At 54.6% G+C, this 17,492-nt stretch overlaps 4 protein-coding genes across 4 annotated transcripts; 1 reads left to right on the plus strand and 3 right to left on the minus strand.

Annotated features, from left to right (window-relative positions):
• Positions 1-460: 460 nt before the first annotated feature.
• Positions 461-5,447, minus strand: CORC01_12446 (uncharacterized protein; the record flags this gene model as incomplete). The annotated part of the gene is made up of 11 exons (XM_022624066.1): positions 461-1,188; positions 1,532-2,344; positions 2,421-2,701; positions 2,766-2,959; positions 3,018-3,292; positions 3,363-4,102; positions 4,176-4,335; positions 4,394-4,460; positions 4,517-4,624; positions 4,681-4,775; positions 5,387-5,447. The coding sequence occupies 11 exons, from the start codon at positions 5,445-5,447 to the stop codon at positions 461-463; spliced, it is 3,522 nt and encodes a 1,173-aa protein (XP_022469446.1).
• Positions 5,448-5,897: 450 nt separating this feature from the next.
• CORC01_12447 (galactokinase) lies at positions 5,898-7,545 on the minus strand (the record flags this gene model as incomplete). The annotated part of the gene is made up of 2 exons (XM_022624067.1): positions 5,898-6,843; positions 6,911-7,545. 2 exons carry the CDS (start codon positions 7,543-7,545, stop codon positions 5,898-5,900), a joined length of 1,581 nt encoding a protein of 526 aa, XP_022469447.1.
• Positions 7,546-11,253: 3,708 nt separating this feature from the next.
• On the plus strand, positions 11,254-12,528 carry CORC01_12448 (uncharacterized protein; the record flags this gene model as incomplete). Its single annotated transcript, XM_022624068.1, has 1 exon — positions 11,254-12,528. The coding sequence occupies one exon, from the start codon at positions 11,254-11,256 to the stop codon at positions 12,526-12,528; it is 1,275 nt and encodes a 424-aa protein (XP_022469448.1).
• Positions 12,529-13,675: 1,147 nt separating this feature from the next.
• Positions 13,676-17,269, minus strand: CORC01_12449 (stress response protein NST1; the record flags this gene model as incomplete). Its single annotated transcript, XM_022624069.1, has 1 exon — positions 13,676-17,269. The coding sequence occupies one exon, from the start codon at positions 17,267-17,269 to the stop codon at positions 13,676-13,678; it is 3,594 nt and encodes a 1,197-aa protein (XP_022469449.1).
• Positions 17,270-17,492: the final 223 nt, after the last annotated feature.

Genomic DNA, 17,492 nt, shown 5'->3' on the forward strand with positions numbered 1-17,492 from the left:
CTTCTGCCGGGCTTTTCCCTGAAAACTTGTAATCCATCTTCATCTCAACTCTGCGCTACCTATGCATAGAAGAGTCTCCCGTCTGTGGCTCATCATCTCAACGATACTCCCGCCTCCGTTGTTCTCCTGTTCAGTTCTCGGTCTGTTTATAACAGTGTCTTTGTAATGTTAGCCATTTGCAATCATAAAGACATAGTCTCCTTGAAAGAATCACACAACTTACCAGGTACTTCTCCAAGAACAGCGACATCTGCCCGCTAACCAACTGGCAACCCTTCAACAATGCACATCCAAGCGAGCGACATTGGGGGTATACACGAAGCTTTCAAGGCCCCTCTCACTCATACCAACAAGCAGTAACGACCCCAACCTCCTCCCTCTGCTTGCGAAGAAGCTCATCTCTTTCGCGTCTCGTCGCGTCCACATCTTCCTCCTCGAGGAAATCCATCGCAACGCCCAACTAAGACGCGACAACAGGCCTCGGCACCCCGCCCCCGCCAAACAGCAGCGCGCTCGGCACCTCCTCGTACGCAAAGGAGAGAAGCTCCGCCGTGAAGCGCGAGATGTCGAACTGGTTAAAGGTGTGGTCGCGCACGCCTCGGATCTTGAGGAGGTGGCGGCGCGCGCGGTAGTACGCCATCGTGGCCCAGACGTAGGTCCGCTCGGCGACGCGGCCGGACGCGGCCGTCATCCAGTCGAGGTAGCGCGTCAGGTGCGGGGCGAGAGCGGGAGGCACGCTGAGGACGCGGATGAGGCCTACGACTTGGGTGTGGGAGCGGATGCGGACGACGGAGAGGCGGTCGAGGGTGTAGGTTTGGGGGCAGGTTTTGCGCGGGCGGAGGCGGTAGAGGACGCCGCTTCCCTCGTCGATGTCGCCGCTGCTGTTGACCTTGTTGTTGCCGGTGCCGGTGTCGTCGTGGAGGTTGGCAGGGGAGCTCTCGTCGCTGAGGGAGTCGGAGGTGTGCCAGTAGAGGTCCCAGTGGAACTCTTCGGTGGCGAGGCCCTCGGAGACCATGAGCTCGTAGGTGCAGAACGGAAACTTCGGGTCGCCAGGGATATCGGTCGCGTAAGAGTGCTTCTTCTTGCCGAAATAGATGGGAAATGGGATCGAGATCATGATGTAAAGGGATCCGACTTCGAGTTTGCCCATGTTGATGAGCGGATGGGTGGAAGGGGAGTAGGGCGCCGCTGGAGTATCCATCTTGGATGATGTGTTATCCCTTCGTTTTTTTTTTGGTTGTTTTTTTTCAAAAGTTTTTGATGTGAGGGTGAGATGAAAGTCGGAACAGGTGACGGTGAGGGACGGGATGAGATGAAGTGTGAAGTAGTCAATTAGAGAACTGCACTGAGAAGAATCAACCGAATTTCAGGGTGAAGTAGACGTTCCTTCTCATAAATTCAGACCGAACTTCCTAATGTGCTGAAAACTCTTCCCATAGCTATACTTTCATGTCTTTCATGACCCCCCCATGCTCAAACTCTTTAAGATCTTCCTCATCCTCGGGGATACCCAAGGAAAGCGAATACATACTGCTATTCGCCAGGGTCACATCATCATCCGAACCAATCTCTACACCCAATTCCTCTGGGAGCCTGTACCTCAAAAGAATGCTCTTGATTCCCCTTCGATACTTTGGAAGACTCTTCCCTTGATGCGCCTCAATCGCTCGCTTCGACAGCCACGGGACCAAATCATTGACCTCTCCGTGAACCGCCCTCTTCCGAGACCTCTCAACCTGGACACCGTTCTTCAAGACCGGAACTTTGCTCTTCATATACGCCGCCGCCACCAACCTAACCTCCTCCCGGCTCACAGCCTTACCCCCGCTCCGATACGCCTTCTCCAGGACAAGAATGAGGTCGCACGCGCACTTGAACACCATCCTCACCGCCGCCGGCGCCTCAAGCAGCGGCGCCCCGACGGCCAGGGGGATACCGCCGACGACGGTGAACATCGTCAGGCACACGGCGCCGCCAAAAATGACGACGGACTGGCTCAGGCTCTGCGCCATAAAGGGCGCGAGGTTCTTCCACACCACGCTCGCCAGGATCGTGTCCATCTCGGCGATGCCCGCCTCGGGCAGGCCGAAGCAGCCGTGCGCGATCTCACGGCAGAGGATCCTGGCGATCGTGGGCGTGGTCATTGACGAGATGATCCCCGTGCCGAAACCCGCCGAGGCCGCCGCTACGGCCGTCCGGAGTATTTTGAGTGTCTTTTCCACGGCTTGGTCGATTTTGGCCTCGACGTCTGGGATCTGCGCGGCGCACATTGCCTCGGTGACGACTGTGTCGTTGAAAGAGCCCATTGTCAGGTGGATCAGTGACTTTATGGATTCTTGATCATCTGTGGAAAGGTCGGGGGTTCGTCAGAAATCGCTATAAATCAAAACGCGAGGGATATCGGGTAGAATGGGACATACCGCGGGAGACGAAGGCAAACTTGACGTCCAGCTGTGGCCAGAAAGAACAGGTCTCTTGCTCTTTCTCAAACCTCTCTCGGAACAATGCCTGTCTCTCGGAAAGCATATCTTCCTCGGTCTGTTGCGCGTTGCCAGCTTGATTCCGGTGCAACAAAATATGCTTATCCTTCTTGGTTCCCACAATCACGATCGGAATCGTGGGGGCAATTGCCGTCACTCCTTCCAACACATTCGCCAGCGCTGACTGAACCGGTCGGTCGGTATCGGTATCGATGCAGAGCCTGAAGATTAAAGCGTCAGCACGAGGATGCGAGCACACGGAGCTTTTGAGAGATTCCCACTTACCATATAGCATGAAGGTTATCGCGCACTTTGACGTTGCCAGATCGCGCCTTGAGGAACTTTTTAAATGCAGTAACCTCCTTGCTATTGCCCGCCTGGAAGCCCTCAGAGTCGTGAATGATGATACCTGGATGCTGATCCGACTCGAAGCCTTCCTCAATGTCGTGCTCACCCCTCTGGCCCGTGTTTTCTTGGGTCTAGGAATGCTGTGTGAGTATTGGGAACTGTGTCCCTCGAGAGATTGTTACTACTCACCATTTCGATACCGAAAACACGATTCAAGAGCGTGGACTTTCCAACGCCTGTGTTGCCGCATATCAAGATCCGACAGCTCGTGAAGGTGGGGAGAATCTCTCTAATCCACGGGTCGAGTAAGACTCCCGCCTTGTTAGAGATGCACGTCATGCTAGCCTTCTTTCGGAAGAGTTCCAGTTGATCCTGGATACCATCGAGGGCTTTCTGGATGCCTAGGGTAGTGTAGGTGTCCACAAGGAAGTAGACCGATGGATGGACCACGGTCCCGTTGCGTGCTGTTTGGGGCTATCATCAGCCTCAAGTTCACGTTGTAGGATAACAGATGAACAAATGCTTCCAACTCACAAGAATCTCTGTACCCTTGGAGACTTCCGAATCCATCGTAACCGAAAATCCGCCGCTTCCCCAGCGCCAAACGGCCAAAGGCGCCTCGATTGATGCTGACGAGGTGTGTAGCCTGGTAATTCTGCTCTCCATTCTGCTTCTGGAGCTTTCGCCGCGGGAGCCTCTGCAAATTCCCATGCTGGTGCGAGTCACGGAGGTCGTACATGGAGATTTCGATCCCGCTCGAGTATCTAAATGTCCACGGCCCCGGCTTGACAGTAGTATCGTCATCGACAGCAGCAAGAGGAGGCGGCATTCCGAGAATCTGTTGTTCAAGTGCGGCGAGCGGCGACGATCTGGGGAAGACCAGCTCCAGCGGGTTCTCAATCAGGCCCTTGACGCGATCTGGCGGGTTATGTTCGAGCACCAAACCGAGGTCTCTGCTCTCGATCAACATCCACTGGAGGGGGTAGAGGGAGAGGCCGTCGTGTACGGCCCCGCCGCCAACGTCCGCATGAGCACCGACGAACCAGGCTTCCAAGTGTGAGCCCCGATTGTCTCCCTCGTCCATGTCCTCTTCCTTGGTCTCGATGTGCAGAAGCGGGAACGCCCTGCGCTCCTCGTTGAGAGCGAGCGCGTGTCGGACGTGTTGGACAAAGCTGACGTCCGTTCCGTCGAATTGGTCTCCCACGAGGACCTGCTTGACCGTGTCGAAGAGGCCCAGAAACTTGATCTTGGGAGGCTCCCGCGTATTCTCTAGACTAAGTCACGGAAGGTGGTCAGAAAGGTGTGCGGGTTTCGGCCTGTAGGCCGATGGTTTTTTTGCTTGCTCACCCGAACCTGAATTCCTGCCCGTTCGTCGCTCCATGTCCTTTCTTGTTACGTTTCCGCCCCCCAAGGCGTGTGATGAGATTCCATTTCGACTTATCCTTGTTATCGGGCGCTTCTTTGAGAGTGAATCTGGTGAGAAGCGCGGCCACAACTCGAACCACATCTACGAGATCAAGTTAGCCTCAGCTGGCTCACGCTGGGGGGTGAGAGGGGTGTCATACAAGCCCCACGGCTGAAGCCGAACAGCCAGATCTCGTCGTCTTTGGACTGAATCTCCTTGCAACAATACTGTCTCTCATCAGGATGTCGTCAGGTTTCACGCTTGACAATGTGTAATGACTCACTGTGAAAACGTCTTTGATCTGATCCTCGCAGCCCTCTCCTGTCACGCCGTCGTTCCACTTGTTCAAGGGCCTCTTGTCGACGCCAATGCCTGAAAAGTATTGGACGACCTGATTATGATGAGTATCATGATCGACTCTAGTGGAGATGCCAGAGGCGACTCTACCTGTGTAATCTCATTCCCGCAGTCATCTATGACAGTACCAGGCTTCACTGAGGCGTAGATGCGGAAAATGTTGCTGTTGTTTCCGCTGCCGTGGCCTTTTGAAAGTGATTAACATCAGCCACTGGGCACTAGAGTTGGACGCAATTGATGCTAACCTTCCTGCCCGTCTTCATTGTACCAGGTCCCATCCACACAAACCACAATCCTCTTGAAGCTGGTCGGTTTGGCCATTATTTGGCTAGTCTTTTTGGCAAGGCCTCGGCCTTGTCCACACAAGCTCAGAGTCGACAGACGGACAACGTCTTTCACAGCAGCACCTCCAGTGGAACTCAGATTCGTCCGCACAGCAGCCAACCTCCTTTATCAAGAAGAGACAGCAGCCATCTTAAGCGAAGAGCCAGGTGCATATGCACGCAATTTGTGCTGACACACCTCCCTCTCCTACATATTCTGTCGAGCCCTCAGCGAATCGCTGTTGAGATGTATTTAGACACGGAGCAGGCTGCAGGAGCCTAGAAGCAGGCTGTCTTGGCGGACGCAAACCTCGCTCAGCGGTGTCCAATCATCGAGCTTGGCTTGTCATCAGCTGAAAGTTCGTTAGGATGTGGCAGCCTCCTCTACTGTAGGGTAATCCGAAGACCGGTCACACCCCAAGACGCCTCTTGAGCTCTTGACCGCATCGGGAGAATTGGAAAATGCCGCTGACAAATTCCGTTCGCGCTCGAGATGACGCTGCTGACGAGCGGCGGCGTGTTGGAGGTGGCCATTGACGGGGGTCCGAGGATTGTGCGCACGATCGAATTATGTCGCGACCAACCGGTGTGCGCTTTGTGAACCTGCACGCCGGATACTGGTGACAGCTTGACAAGATGATGGTTGCAAAGGTGAGTGTTAGCCACTGTGTAACACTCTGGTGACACAAGCCATGGGGTCCGCGATGATGGCCAGTCGAATCTGGAATGAGCATGAAATCAACCGATTTTAACCTTCAGGTCAGTGTGTTGTCGACTGTACTGATGATGTAAGTCTCGTGTCGAAGCTTGCTGCCAGAGATGTCTGTCCGGCCGTACTTTTGAACGGTTTGAATTGATGGTCTACTTTTATTCAATGTATCTCAACTCGGGTGGAAATGACCACGTGTGTGGTGTAGTAAAATATGATCTTCAAAATCCTCCTCGTCCGTCCGTCCGTCCGGCCGGCCCAAACACAACACGCATTTACAAGGACCCCTCCTTGAGGAGATACGCCGCACTTCCACTTCCCGGCCGGCTCACAACAACAGCACCCTCCCTCTGCTCCTCAGTAAGCTCGCGCTTGGAGTAATACTCCCTCTCCCACGCCTCCTTGACAGCGGCAACCTTGTCAGCAGGCACCATGTGAACGGTACACCCACCCCAGCCAGCACCGGTAAGTCTGCTGCCGTACGAACCGTTCTCGCGCGCGATACGGCACAGCTCGTCAATCTCGGGGGCGCTGCACTCGTACAGGTCGCGGCACGAGTCCTGCGTCGCGTTGAGCAGGTCGCCGAGGCGCTTGTTGTAGGCCGTGGTATCCGCCGTGTCCTTGGGCGCCTCCTGCTCCAGCACCTTCATGAACTGGAGCACGCGGAGGGCCTCCTCAAAGACGTGCAGGGCGCGCTGGCGGAGCTTGAAGCGCTCGGCGCGGACGGCGAGCTTGGACATGAAGATCTGCTCGAGCTCGGCGACGGAGACGCCCAGAACCTTTGCGATCTCTTCGCGGGTGTAGCCCTTGGGGCTTGCCAGGGCCTTTTTGGTGACGTCGATGAGTACGCGGAGCTGCGCCTCTGCGGCCTCCTCTGCGGACGCGCCGTCGGCGTGCGGGAGCTGGTTGTTGGCAAAGTAGGCCTTGTGGAAGCCGTGAAGGGAGATGCCGAGGGGGGATGCATCTGTGGGGAGCTTTGTGCCGGCAGGGTTGAGGGCGGCGTTCAGGAAGGCGCCTGCCATGCTGCACTCGACGACGCGGAGGTTGTAGTGGATGGGGCCGGTGACTTGCTTGTTGGAGGTGACGAAGGACTGGGCGATGAGGAAGGACAGCTCCGGGTTGGTGGTCGGGAAGAAGACGGGGCGGGCGGTCAGGGAGGGCGCGAAGGAGACGAAGAGGGCGGAGCCACGCTGGGAGAAGACGGAGGCGGACTGGTCCATGCTGTGAGGTTGGTTAAGACGAGATGGTACTAGAAAGGGTGATAAGGGGGAACATGGGGAGAACTCACCCGCCAGAGTTGACGCCGACGGCGCGCTCACTGACGATGGCGAGCTCGGTCAGCTCGGTCTTGTCGACGGTCTGCTCGCCGTTGGCAAGCATGACGGCCAGGGCCGAGGCACTGACAAAAGCGGCACTGGAGCTGAGACCGCCGCCGACGGGGACGTTGCCGTCCATGAGGATCTTCATGCCCTTGGGCCTGAAACCCTTGCCGTGCTTGCGGCGAAGCAGCTCGAGGGCGCCGCGCAGGCCGCTCTTGAAGTAGTTGGACCACTCGTGGACTTTGGCGTCGATGGGGATGTCGGCGCCAATGGGGACCTCAAAGGTGCGGGAGGGGTACTTGTCGGACTGGGCGTTTGCGACGCGAAGGGTGAAAGTGTCGGAGTCGGCGGGGGTTTCGGTGACAGAGAAGGCGAGGATCGCGTCGGCGGTAATGGCCATGGGGAGGACGGAGTAGAGGGAGTAATCGATGTGCTCGCCGATGATGTTCACGCGACCCGGGGAGCGGGCGACGACGGAGGCCGGGTGGCCATACTCGGACTGGAACTGCGAGAGCAGCGAGGACCAGCGCTTGGTCTGGACGGGGAGGGCATCTTCCGTGTAGATATCGGCGAGGGCGCTCGTGGTGGGGACGGGGCCGGCCATGGTGGGCAAGGTGATAGGTGTGTGTTTTTGCGTGGGGTCTATGCGAGGGGTCTTTGGGTATCTTTGATGCTGGGAGGGACTGTACGACAATGAACGGCAAGCAGATCAGACGAGCAGACGATGAGGAAAAGAAGCCAGACCGAGGGAAAGAGAAGCAAGTTGAACAAATTGCCGTGACTTGTGACGTTTTTGGGGGCGGGTTGGTATTTGGATGGTGGGGGTGGGTGGGACGAGGCCGGGTGGTTTGACGATGCGCCGTAATCGCCCCGCGATGGAGCTTTGGTGTTTTTGCGGGTGCTCTCCAGTTTGCTGCGCTGGAAGTGGTGCGGATGTGCTGTGTGTGTGTGCTGCGTCGAGTTGCTACCCCGCAATTGCCCCTCGCTTGGCGATCCCTGTCTGAAGAATGAAGGAAGAGCTCTGTCCAGAATGTCTCACCAGCAACGCGTTGAATGGAGCCGAACCTGGAGTATGGAGGCTTGATATGAGTTTCGGACTCCAGTCGGGAGTGAAGGAGTAGCATCAGCAGCACGAATCCTTCACTTCCAGTAAACACTTCCAGTGTAGAGACTCACTCATGCAACGCACCACCTTCATACAGCTTCAGACGCAGTGTTACTAGGTACTTCTCGGGAAATTGACACCCCACCTCGGTCGATAATTCCACCGTTGCGCAAAGCTTCCATCAACTTTTATTTCGGTTTCTCCCTGACAAGCGCCAGTGTAGCGTGGTCGTCTAGACTGCATGGAGCAGCTCACCTTTCCGAACCATGCCGGACCAAGCTGGGCCAGAAAGTCGTCCGGCCCAGCAACCGAGAGGGACAAGGTGCGCTGATTTCGGCCTCTTGGATCGTCCGGGGTTTCCAGCTTGAACTGGACAACGGCCCCGTTCCATTGCGGGCCGCACCCTCGGAAAATCGGCGGAGAACTCGAAAGCTGCCTCGTTTGCGACACTCAGCTAGCGCTGGCCTGCACATCAAGCTTTTTGGCCTTTTTTTATCTAGTCAGATCAAGTGTGCAAGCGTGCAAAGGTGGGCCAATGCACAACACAAACATTCATATGGAAGACTCGAGAGAACCGGCATAAGAGAGCTCATCTTTGGAACTAGCAAACCACGAGATACCATTACGACGCCATCTGTCCTGGAATGCATGGTCGAGCAACGAGGGAACGACGGCCTACCTTAGCTACAACGGTGGGGTGACTGCACGCCATCACCGGCCTGGCGCGACGCCTGACTAGGTTCCGGGGTCTTTGCTCAATCGGGTGCGCGCGCGGGGATGTCGGGGGCGAGATGCTTTTTTTTTTTTTTCTCTGTCAGGCAGGCGCTCCTGACGTTTTCAGCTACTTACTTTGGGCAGCTATTTTCATGTCGCACATTGGAAGTTGTGCTCAGTTTTGAAAGCATTCTGCAATAGCCAATCATGGATGTTGATAGAGAATATGTTAATTCGAAGTCCAATGCTTCAGAGAGGCTTCCCGTTTACAGATGCTCTTGCTGACAACGCGGTCCTGACCCGACGAAAACGAGGCTCCATGTCGAAGGTCTATATACTACCTTGCGTCGCATCTCAGCATCAGCGGTTCAAGCGCATCCAAGGTTTCGTGGTGTAGTTGGTTATCACGTCAGTCTAACACACTGAAGGTCTCCGGTTCAAGTCCGGGCGAAATCATTTTGGCATTTTTGCTACCTGACATCTCATTTTTTGGTCCTCGAATCCTTTTTCATGTTCCTTGGGGTAGATCCTTCAATATTTTATGATATTCTGTTCACATTCCTATGCGTTAATCTCTGAGTTCAGACCATTACCCTTTAGCCCACATATCCTGTCCTTGGGTCCGCAATTTCAGGTGTGTGTGAGCCTTCATGGAAGAGCAGTCCTTGAGTTAGAAGGTACCATAGCTCATGCTACTAGATTGAAATTACCAGAATCGTAATTTCGATTGCCAGACATTACTTGATCCTTCCCGTAACGATTCCTAGGGCATCAACACAGTTTTGAATATGAATCGTTGTGCTTGATGACACCCAAGCTGCTCGCGTAAGGTATCTTGAGGGCGGGCTGTTGCATAGTCCATCACGGTTTCATGAATTTTCAATGAGTTGAAGATCATGTACTTCAAGAGCTTCAACTACCGCCTGTTTCTTGCAGTATTTCTCTCGCCCCGTCACTCACCGCCGACACAGACTTTACATAGGGCCCTTACACGCGATAGACAAGACTTTTCATTTCTTCTCAGATATTTCATTTGAGCTTAGCCTGAGCATCTGGGAGATGGCAGTTCGACCCGACAGTCCCGAGGACGGCGAGTATCTAGAAGTTCACTTTTTTTCGGTGCAACAAAATCCAGAACACCTAAGCACTTGGGACCGATTTACTACAACATTTCCGAAACGCTCAGAAAATTACAAACTTACCACAGACCATATTATTTTATTCAATTTTACCCAACAAGGTTGTTTGGTAGCTTTCAAAGACCCAGAGGACGTCTCCAGAATGAAGTTGCATAAAAGAATCTCAAACCAATACCGCGAGAAAGAGAAAATAGAAAAGAAAACATCGGAGTATTATCACCAGGAAAAGCTCAAAATTTCTCGAGTTTTACAGAAGTACATCTACCTGAGATGAATATCGACTTTCATTGCATCAACTCAGAGCGGTAGCTAGACCCCAAGAAATGGAACAAATAACGTTTCTGTGGTGAACTGCAGTTGGCGGCCCAAGATTCATCACCTCAGGTCATGAACTATCAAAGCGAGCCGTTGAGAAGCTCCGATTTCTGTCAATATACTTGGTCTTATCGAAGACTTGATATTCTCACTTACAAGTATCGAATTTAGCAGGTCAGAACTTTGTTCCCTATCTCATTTTCAATAAACCTATTATCAAGAAAGCTCGTTGTCAATCTAGCAGGCTCGATAAGAGTAGTATTCGGGTTTCGGTGACCTTTTTTCTTGGAATAATAATCAAGTTTTGTTATCAGATGCAAATTTGTTCTGGTAATGACCCGAAAGAAATCGGTCTCAATGATCTCCAACTAAAGGATTGTTACCAGCTCATCCTGGATGAAATTTCTCTGAAATTGGAATAAAAGAGTCCTTTCTCGCTGATTCGTCCAATGCCAAAACTTACTTTCTCCAAAAACTGGTTTGTGACACTCTCTCATTCTTCGGCAGGACCGCCTTCATCGCCTTGCTGGCCCAGAAGTGGCGGAAACTCGTACGAATGAATTGCACCGCAGCGCGAAGCTCTTGCGCCTCGGCTATGTGTGTAGCCGTAACATCATCCATGTCTGGCAGTACAATCGTGGTTCAGCACCAGGAAGGGCAGCGTCCAATGTTTCTTCCATCTCAAGTACTCCTTCGGCTATGTAGGATCGGCGCGGCAGTGCACACGGACGTGGAAACGTGATTGGGGGAGCCGTGCATGAAGTCGAGATCAGACAAGTTCTTGGGGGACCATCACGAACGCCACGTCTCACAAGATATCCGCATTGCGGGTAGCTTCCCTCTAAAGGTTCGCTGCCGCGGACCACTGATGAGATGAATAAATTGGTTCTAGCGAAATAATTATGATTTATAAAGCAGCTCAGAAATCCTGCTGTTGGTTGATAGGTACACATTTTCACACATTCTATGTGTAGTTCTTTCTTTCTGATCACATTTCGGAGAAATTTCACTCGTGCGGAAGCATTCTTCACCATCCATCATGTCACTCAGTGTAACGACCGCACCCGAAGATGTTGTTGGCCTCCCGCCCGTTCCTCAATTCAACGCCAAAAGTCCTGGCATCCCACGAAACGGTGGCCAAGCCGCATCATCTTCCAACGATGAGCACCTACGCTTCAACCCCGTCATTGTCGTGCTCGTCGGTTACCTCGAACAAGTCTGCCCGGGGGGCCTAGACTCCGCAGTCCAGTCCGCTTGCGAGAAGAGCCCAGGCTTCATGGAAAAGTTGGACATCAAGGACTCCCGCTCATTCCTGCATTTCGCAAACGACCTCCTGAAGTGGGTACCTTGCGAGAGTTTCGGAGGCAAAGACATTTACGACATCCTATGCGTCTTCTACTTTGTCTTGGATCAACCTCCGCTCCGCGAGATGCAGACCTCGATCCGCCCGGATTCCGACGGACTCACCTGGCTATCTTCCTGGATTGTGGTGTTTGCGCAACTCATCGGCCAGTTCTTGGACACGCCTGCTTCAATCACGCCCGAGTCCCTGCAGTCGTTCATAAAGTCACCGCCATACCGCTTCCACGAGGCAGAGGTTCCGCACGGTGGCTTCAGGACGTTCAACGAGTTCTTCACGAGGCGTCTAAAGCCCGGCTTGAGGCGAATTGACTCTCCCGAAGATGACAGAGTCGTGGTGTACCCCGCCGACTGCACGTATGACAACTCGCTGGTCAACCAAAGCGTTGCCAGAATCCAAAACGGGGCCGTCAAGATCAAGAACGTTCATTGGACGATTCAGATGCTGCTACAGGATAGTGAGTATTCTGACGACTTTGAGGGGGGAATTTGGATGCACGCTTTCCTGAACACCAACAACTACCACCGCCAACACGCGCCGGTCGCTGGGACGGTACTGGAAGCCAAGAATATCCAGGGCATGGCGCACCTCGAGGCCGACTCTGTAGGCGGGCATGTCCGCATGATGGGCGGGGCGGACTCCTCGGAGAACCCAGGTTACCAGTTCCTACAGACAAGGGGGTTGGTCATTATAGACAACCCTGTGCTCGGTAAGGTGGCGTTTCTGTCCATAGGAATGGCCATGGTCTCGTCCGTAGACCTCTTTGTCGCCAAGGGCGATGTGTTGAGAAAGGGCGACGAGGTCTCGTGTTTTAGGTTTGGAGGGTCGGATGTCATTTGCATTTTCCAGAAGAAAGCAGGGTTGAAAGTTGAAGATTTCGTCCCGACGACGGGGGAGTTCTCCAGGTACGGGAGTCTCTTAGCCCGAGCGCGGACAAAAGATGGATCCATGTAAGACAGGCCTCGAGAGAAGTTACTCTGGTCGAGATACTTGAATCTTTCCCCCGAGGTATTGCTCTAGGCTGGCACCTAGAAAAGACGTAAGCGAAGCTGCCGTTCCACGCCTGCTGGGATTATGAACTCCCTTTTTCGGGAAAAAAAAAATAAGAAAAGAAAACAGACCATAAATGAGAGGCAAACAATCAAAAAAAGAAGAGTTGCGTCAATCGCTGACGGGAATTGAGCCCGACGTGGCTGGGTAATGTTAGTGATAAATTCCTTGGAGCGTTCATGATGGTAAGGGAATGCTTACGGGTCGAACCCACAACCTTGAGATTAAGAGTCTCACGCTCTACCGATTGAGCTAGCCGGGCAACCGGCGTATATACTGGGATGGTTGGATTCCCCTGGACCTGGATTGCTTCATGTCCTGGGTTGGCAATTTCTGCTTGTGCTCAAGTGTGGAGAGAAAGAATTTGGGAAACCCTCTGTGGGTGCTGTGTGGGAACATTATAACAAAGCGCGCATTGTGAGGGGGTGGGGATGAGCGGGTGTCATTTCAGGGTTGGCTTGTGTTAGAGTTGGCTTAGGCTGGCTTGAAATTGACAAACTGATGCTTCTGTCACCTGAATCCCCTCTCTCCTGTGGGGATGGCCTAGGACAACGTCTTTCATCACTTGGAACGTTATGGCAAGTGATTAACAACGACAGTCATGTGAATCAATGGCCGACCGAGGAACATGGGAGGGAACCAAGTGCACATCATGCTATGCTGAAAGAACGCAGATAGTCTCTATTAGCCACGACGCAGGCGCACAAAGCCATGCGGTAGATGCTCGCTCGGTAAGGGAATCGCCCTCCGAATGCTAGCTGTCTGGGCAACCCCAAAGAAGGGGCTCGATTACTGAGTTTTGAAAAAAAGAAGAGCCCGATCCTTCACTGACTCTCTCCTCCTCCCGTCAAACAACTGAGATAAAAGCCGGGTGATCTCTCAGGTCCCTATCCTAATCCTCGCTAGAATCGCCTGTGCCTTTATTGGCCCTGTTGATACAACCGTTCTGCATGGCGCGGAACAGGCTACGACGGCGAAGTGTATCGGCCGACGACAACGCAAGACTCTCAGATGAGGAACCTGACTTGGATTTCCCACTAGACGGACGGTCCTAGTGCCCTCTAGCCAGGAATGCCGGTGCACCGCTGCCGATGATGGGGCTTCCGATCTCTCCCGGTGCACCTACAGGCCTGTGGGGAGGATACGCCATGTCGTTGAACTCAGGCACCCATCGGACTGAGTGCTGCCCCGGGCCGTTTGCGTCCCGTTGGATCTCAAAGGTGCCGCCGCCGTTTTGCAGATTGCCCTCTGTTTCGGCGAGAGCCAACAGGTCTTCTTCTGGGATGGGCTCCGTCCTATTGAGCTGGTCCACCTCTGCCTTGACCGCTGCTAGATCAACAAATGACTCTGAGCTCTCGGGGTTGCGGGCTTGCAGTTCCTTGCAGGCACGACACAGCATTAGACGGATGGTCACCGAGCGAGGATTTCCAGCCGTGCGGATCTGGCCAAGAGATGGCATAGGCGGCATCATGATAGGACTTCCCCAGGTCGAGTTTCCCACGCCAGGGGCCACACTATATGACATCGGTGAAGGTCCCCACAAACTGTTATTGATGCTGGGGAATCCACCGTCGAATGGGAGAGTTGGGAACGCTGGTCGAGGCACCTGGTTACGGTGCCTAGCCGCGTTAATCGCCGCGCTCATCGGATCTACCGCATCGTCCAATAGCACGCTGCTACCAAGGTGCTGCTGGTTGGTGAAGTCGTCTGACAGATCATTTCGGTGTCCCTGTACCACGCTCCCTGGTCGTCCGATGGGTGCTGGCCTGCCGATGGGCTGGGTTGGAACCGGCGACGAAGCGGAGTCGAAACTGCCAGAAGGTTGCCTTGAATGAGATCCCGGCCCCGGTGCCATATTCTGCATATGATCGCCCATGGGCTGTGGGAAGCCAGGAGGTGGGCCATGCATGAAGCCGCGCCCAGCTGGCCCATTAAGACCTGGCGGGCCGGGCATCATACCTGGGGGGAGGGGTCTGCCGAACCCAGCAATACCGGGGGGACCAAAGACACCTGGGTCGGGCATGCGATTTCCTAGGCCGGGCGGCGGGTTGAAGCCGGGTGGAGGCATACCCATGGGCATACCAAAGGGTCCCTGCTGTATCGGACCTTTGATATTCGACGGTGATACGGAGTTTGGATGCGGAAGCGAACTTGCGGTTGCTACGCTGGCCTTCCTCGAGCCGATCAGCCCTGGACTGGTGTGGCCGGGCGTCGCAGGGTGTGGCGATGGGTTTTGGCTGGCGGTAGAGCCTGACTGCGAAGCTTGGGATCCAGGCAAGCTGGTTTCCAGAGGCTGTGAGGCATGCTTCGGGCGGATCGGTGTCGGGGCCTTGGGAAGAGCCGGCGTCGCAACGGGTATCTTGGGGGATGCATAGGATGCTGGGTTGGACGGGTGCGTCGGAATCGGTACTGGGTGTTGCGATGGTCGCCGGCCTGAGTTGGGGATGGGAATAGGGACAGCGGCGACCGTGGCGGCTTTTTGGGCTGCCTTTTCCTCCTGCTTGAGGCGATCCTTGCTCTCCTTGTCAGCTTTGGCCTTGCTCTCCTTGTCGCGCTTGGCCTGTTCTTGCTTCTCTTTGCGCTCCCGCAGCTCCTTATCCTTCTGCTCTCGAGTTTCCTTCTCGCGTAGTCGCGCCTCCTCCTTGAGCCTTTGTGTCTTCTCGCGGCTTTCCCGAGCTTTGCGTTCTTGCTCTGCACGCTTTTCCTGCTGCTCCTGGAGTCGCCGTTGCCGTTCGGTCTCTTTGCGAAGGCGGTCTTCGTCCTCGAGTCGCTTCTGCTCTTCCTTCTTTCGACGTTTCTCCTCTGCTCTTGATCTTTGCTCTTCCAACTTCTGCCGCTGCTCCTCGAGTCGAGCAGCCTCCTCTGCGGCCTTTTCTGCTTCCTTTCGCGCCTTCTCCTCGGCCTGTTGCTGCTTCTTGAGCGCGGCCTTGTCCTTGCGCTTCTGGTTCTCCTTGGCCTTCTTGGCTTTTCGCTGAGCATCCTGCCGGTTTTCCTCCTCGAGTTCCTCGATGAGCTGTTGCTGGCGTTGCTTGGCGACCATATCTCGATAGGCTGTCAGGACCCGTTGCTCAAACATTCGAGCGGCGAATATCTGGAACATGCGACGACCCTCTTCCATGCGCTGCTCCTCGGTCATCGTGTCCTGATGATGGCAACAGTAATGCTCAGTACTCGAGTGTTTATGGTCATGTGTGTATTGAGAGGAGCTCACTTCTTCATCCTCGTATTCCTCTTCTTGACTGTCATCATAGTCCTCATCCTCCTCCTCGTCTTCGTCGTCATAGTCGTCTTCGGGAGGAGGATGGTTATGATTCGAGTAAGAGCCGTTGGCGGGATGAGCGTAGCCGCGAGAAAAGTGCTCCTTGGCGTCCTCTTCTCGGGCCATGCGGCGCTCAGCGAGCTGCTCCATCATTTCGATGAAACGCTTGCCGTCGTTTTTGAGGAGGTCATCCGCAACGGTGAGTATGCCGCCTAAGTCCATGTTACCATATCTGCAGAGTAGGGAGTCCAGAAGCTGCATACCCTTGACTTGCAGGCTGTTCCCAAACGTCAAGAAGTCGGCAACGTCTCGATCGTGAGGGTGAGTATCTTCGGGGGGTTCGTCTTCGTCGCTGTACTCGTCGTCTTCCTCGTCTTCCTCCTCCTCCTCCTCAAGGTCTTCGTCCTCGTCGCTGTACTCCTCCTCCGGCTCCTCCTCGTCGTCATCGTCGCCGACGTGTTCCACTATGCGGCCGCGTGACGGTGGTTGGCCGGTGTAGGATGACGGAATTCGTGAAGGTCGCAGGGGAAATTCGCGGTGAGGAGGCAGAATATGCGGTCCTTCTCCGTTGTTCGCAAAGGTCTCGAGCTCCTCGTAGTAAGCGTCGTACAGGCCCTCCAGCTCTTCCTCGATAGCGGTGCGCTTCCGACCACACACGGTACAGCTGCATGTATGCTTTTGCTGCTCCTTCATCTTTTTGAGGACGGCATCTTTCTCGACCTTGACCAGCGACTTGCGCTCATCCTCGCCGAGACCCAGCCAAAACTCCTTGATGCGTTCCCGTTCCTCCTGCGAGCTGGTGTTCCAGATCTTATCCTTGGAAATACCAGGTCCACGGGGCGTCAATGGCAAGTGGGAGTGCGGGACGTTGTCGAACTGATTGTTGACCAGCTGCGCGTTCTTTGCGTTCTTCTTCTTCTTTTTCTTGGATTTTTTAGATTTAGTCGCGGAGAAGCCGTTGGCATGAGGTTGGTCGTCGGCGGAGTGATGGTCTTCGGGCTCGTCGTCGCTGGAGTCCTGATCCTCGTCATCTTGGGCAGTTTGAGGTTTGGACGCGGATGCGCCAGGAGCGGGACTCGGGCGTCCATTCGGTGGTTGGACGGCGGCTTGCTCGGCGGCAGCTTTGGCGGCAGCTTTTGCCCGGCGCTTCTGCTTCTTGCGATTCACCGTGGGCGCGGACGGGTCAGCACCGTTGTTATCGGTGGTCTGGACGCTGGGGGCCTTTGCCGACGAGGTTGGAGTGGAGGGCAGCGAGGGTTCGGCGGAGGAGGGGCCTTTCGGGACAGTGATGATCTTGGAGCCATCCTTGTTTGTGTATCTCGCGGTGGACTTTAGATTGGGCGACGCTGGCGTCTGAGCTGCCGGTTGGCGATGGTTGGCCGGCATGTCGAGTCTCTACTACGAAGCAACCGAGGTCGATATCATAGAGAGTGATGGAAGGAGGGTTTGCGGTGGGGAGAGTAAGCGCTGGATTCAGGTTCGGCGAGAGGGAGAGTGAGGGCAAGCTCGATTTCGGCGGTCGGTCGGGCTCGAGAATGAAGCGATACTTTGTAAAGCTACGTCGAGATATGCGTAAGTAAAAATGGAAACAAGCTGCCCCTCTTCGCAA

The sequence above is a fragment of the Colletotrichum orchidophilum genome, assembly GCF_001831195.1.
Source record: "Colletotrichum orchidophilum strain IMI 309357 chromosome Unknown Scaffold_153.1, whole genome shotgun sequence".
NCBI classification, from domain to species: domain Eukaryota; kingdom Fungi; phylum Ascomycota; class Sordariomycetes; order Glomerellales; family Glomerellaceae; genus Colletotrichum; species Colletotrichum orchidophilum.